Raw genomic sequence first — 1,001 nt, 5'->3', positions numbered from 1 at the left:
CTTCAGTTTTTTATTCTGCTTTATAAACTTCCCCCATGTCATGGAATGGCCCTTTATTATCCCACCATACAGTTATACCATAAGTTACTTAATCTTTCCTCCATTGTTAGATAGTGGAGGCATTTCAACTTTTTTGTCCTGTTTACCATCATGCGGCCCTGAGAGTCTTTACCCATAAGTTTCTATCTGCATCTTAGAACTCTTCCACAGGATAGATTTTAAAAGTAGAATCACCAGGCCGATTGGTAAGAAAGTTTTTAAGAGCTTTGAAATTGTCAAAATGGTTTCTGGAAAAGTAGTACTAATTCCCCTTCTACCTGAGTGTTACCACATTGCTGGTTTCATGTTCAACATGGCATATCACCACTAAAGAACTCTGCCAATTTGATAGGTGAAAATTATATGATGTTCTTATTTTAAATTTTCATTTACTTGAGTGTAGTGATATTGAGTGTTTATTGTGTATTATCTATTTTCCTCTTCCTTGTGAATTATCATTACATTTCTTTTGGCAATTAAAAAAATGTGCCAAGAACTTTTCTAAGCAGTTTACCTGTATTAATATACTTAATAATTTAATAAATTAAAAAGTGACTCACAATCCCAGCATAGATAGCCACTGCTAACATTTTATCAATATCTTTCTAGTCTATTTTATACGTATGCTTATGCATCCATACAATTTTAAAAAATAAGATCAGTACATATGATGAGTAAGTTATCCTATACTTTTTGAGATGTAAACTGAATGTCCAAAACTGATTATCTAAAATCATAACATTGGCTGCTAGAGAAATGCCCTAAGCAATTCTTTTTATTTCTGATAGGTGTTGCTCAAAGCAAAGAGATCATCTTCCTGCCAAGTAAGGAGCCAGCCTTTGTCACCGTACCTGGAAATGGTTTGGCAGATCCATTTTCACTTGCACCAGGGACATGGATTGCTTGTATTAAGGCAGAGGGAGTCCTCCTGGTAAGAGATAGTTCTTAATGGAGATTCTTCT

At 34.5% G+C, this 1,001-nt stretch overlaps 1 protein-coding gene across 1 annotated transcript in view; it reads left to right on the top strand.

Annotated features, from left to right (window-relative positions):
* The window catches only part of LOC109390099 (laminin subunit alpha-3-like), a 149,795-nt gene that overhangs the window by 83,309 nt on the left and 65,485 nt on the right, over positions 1–1,001 (top strand). Inside the window, exon 12 of the mRNA XM_019656146.1 lies at positions 828–970. Within this exon, the coding sequence (XP_019511691.1) occupies positions 828–970 (143 nt within the window). The remainder of the gene's footprint in view (positions 1–827; positions 971–1,001) is intronic.

This window comes from Hipposideros armiger, unplaced genomic scaffold (genome assembly GCF_001890085.2).
Source record: "Hipposideros armiger isolate ML-2016 unplaced genomic scaffold, ASM189008v1 scaffold_255, whole genome shotgun sequence".
Classification (NCBI taxonomy): Eukaryota; Metazoa; Chordata; class Mammalia; order Chiroptera; family Hipposideridae; genus Hipposideros; species Hipposideros armiger.
This window is presented reverse-complemented; position numbering and strand designations above follow the sequence as displayed.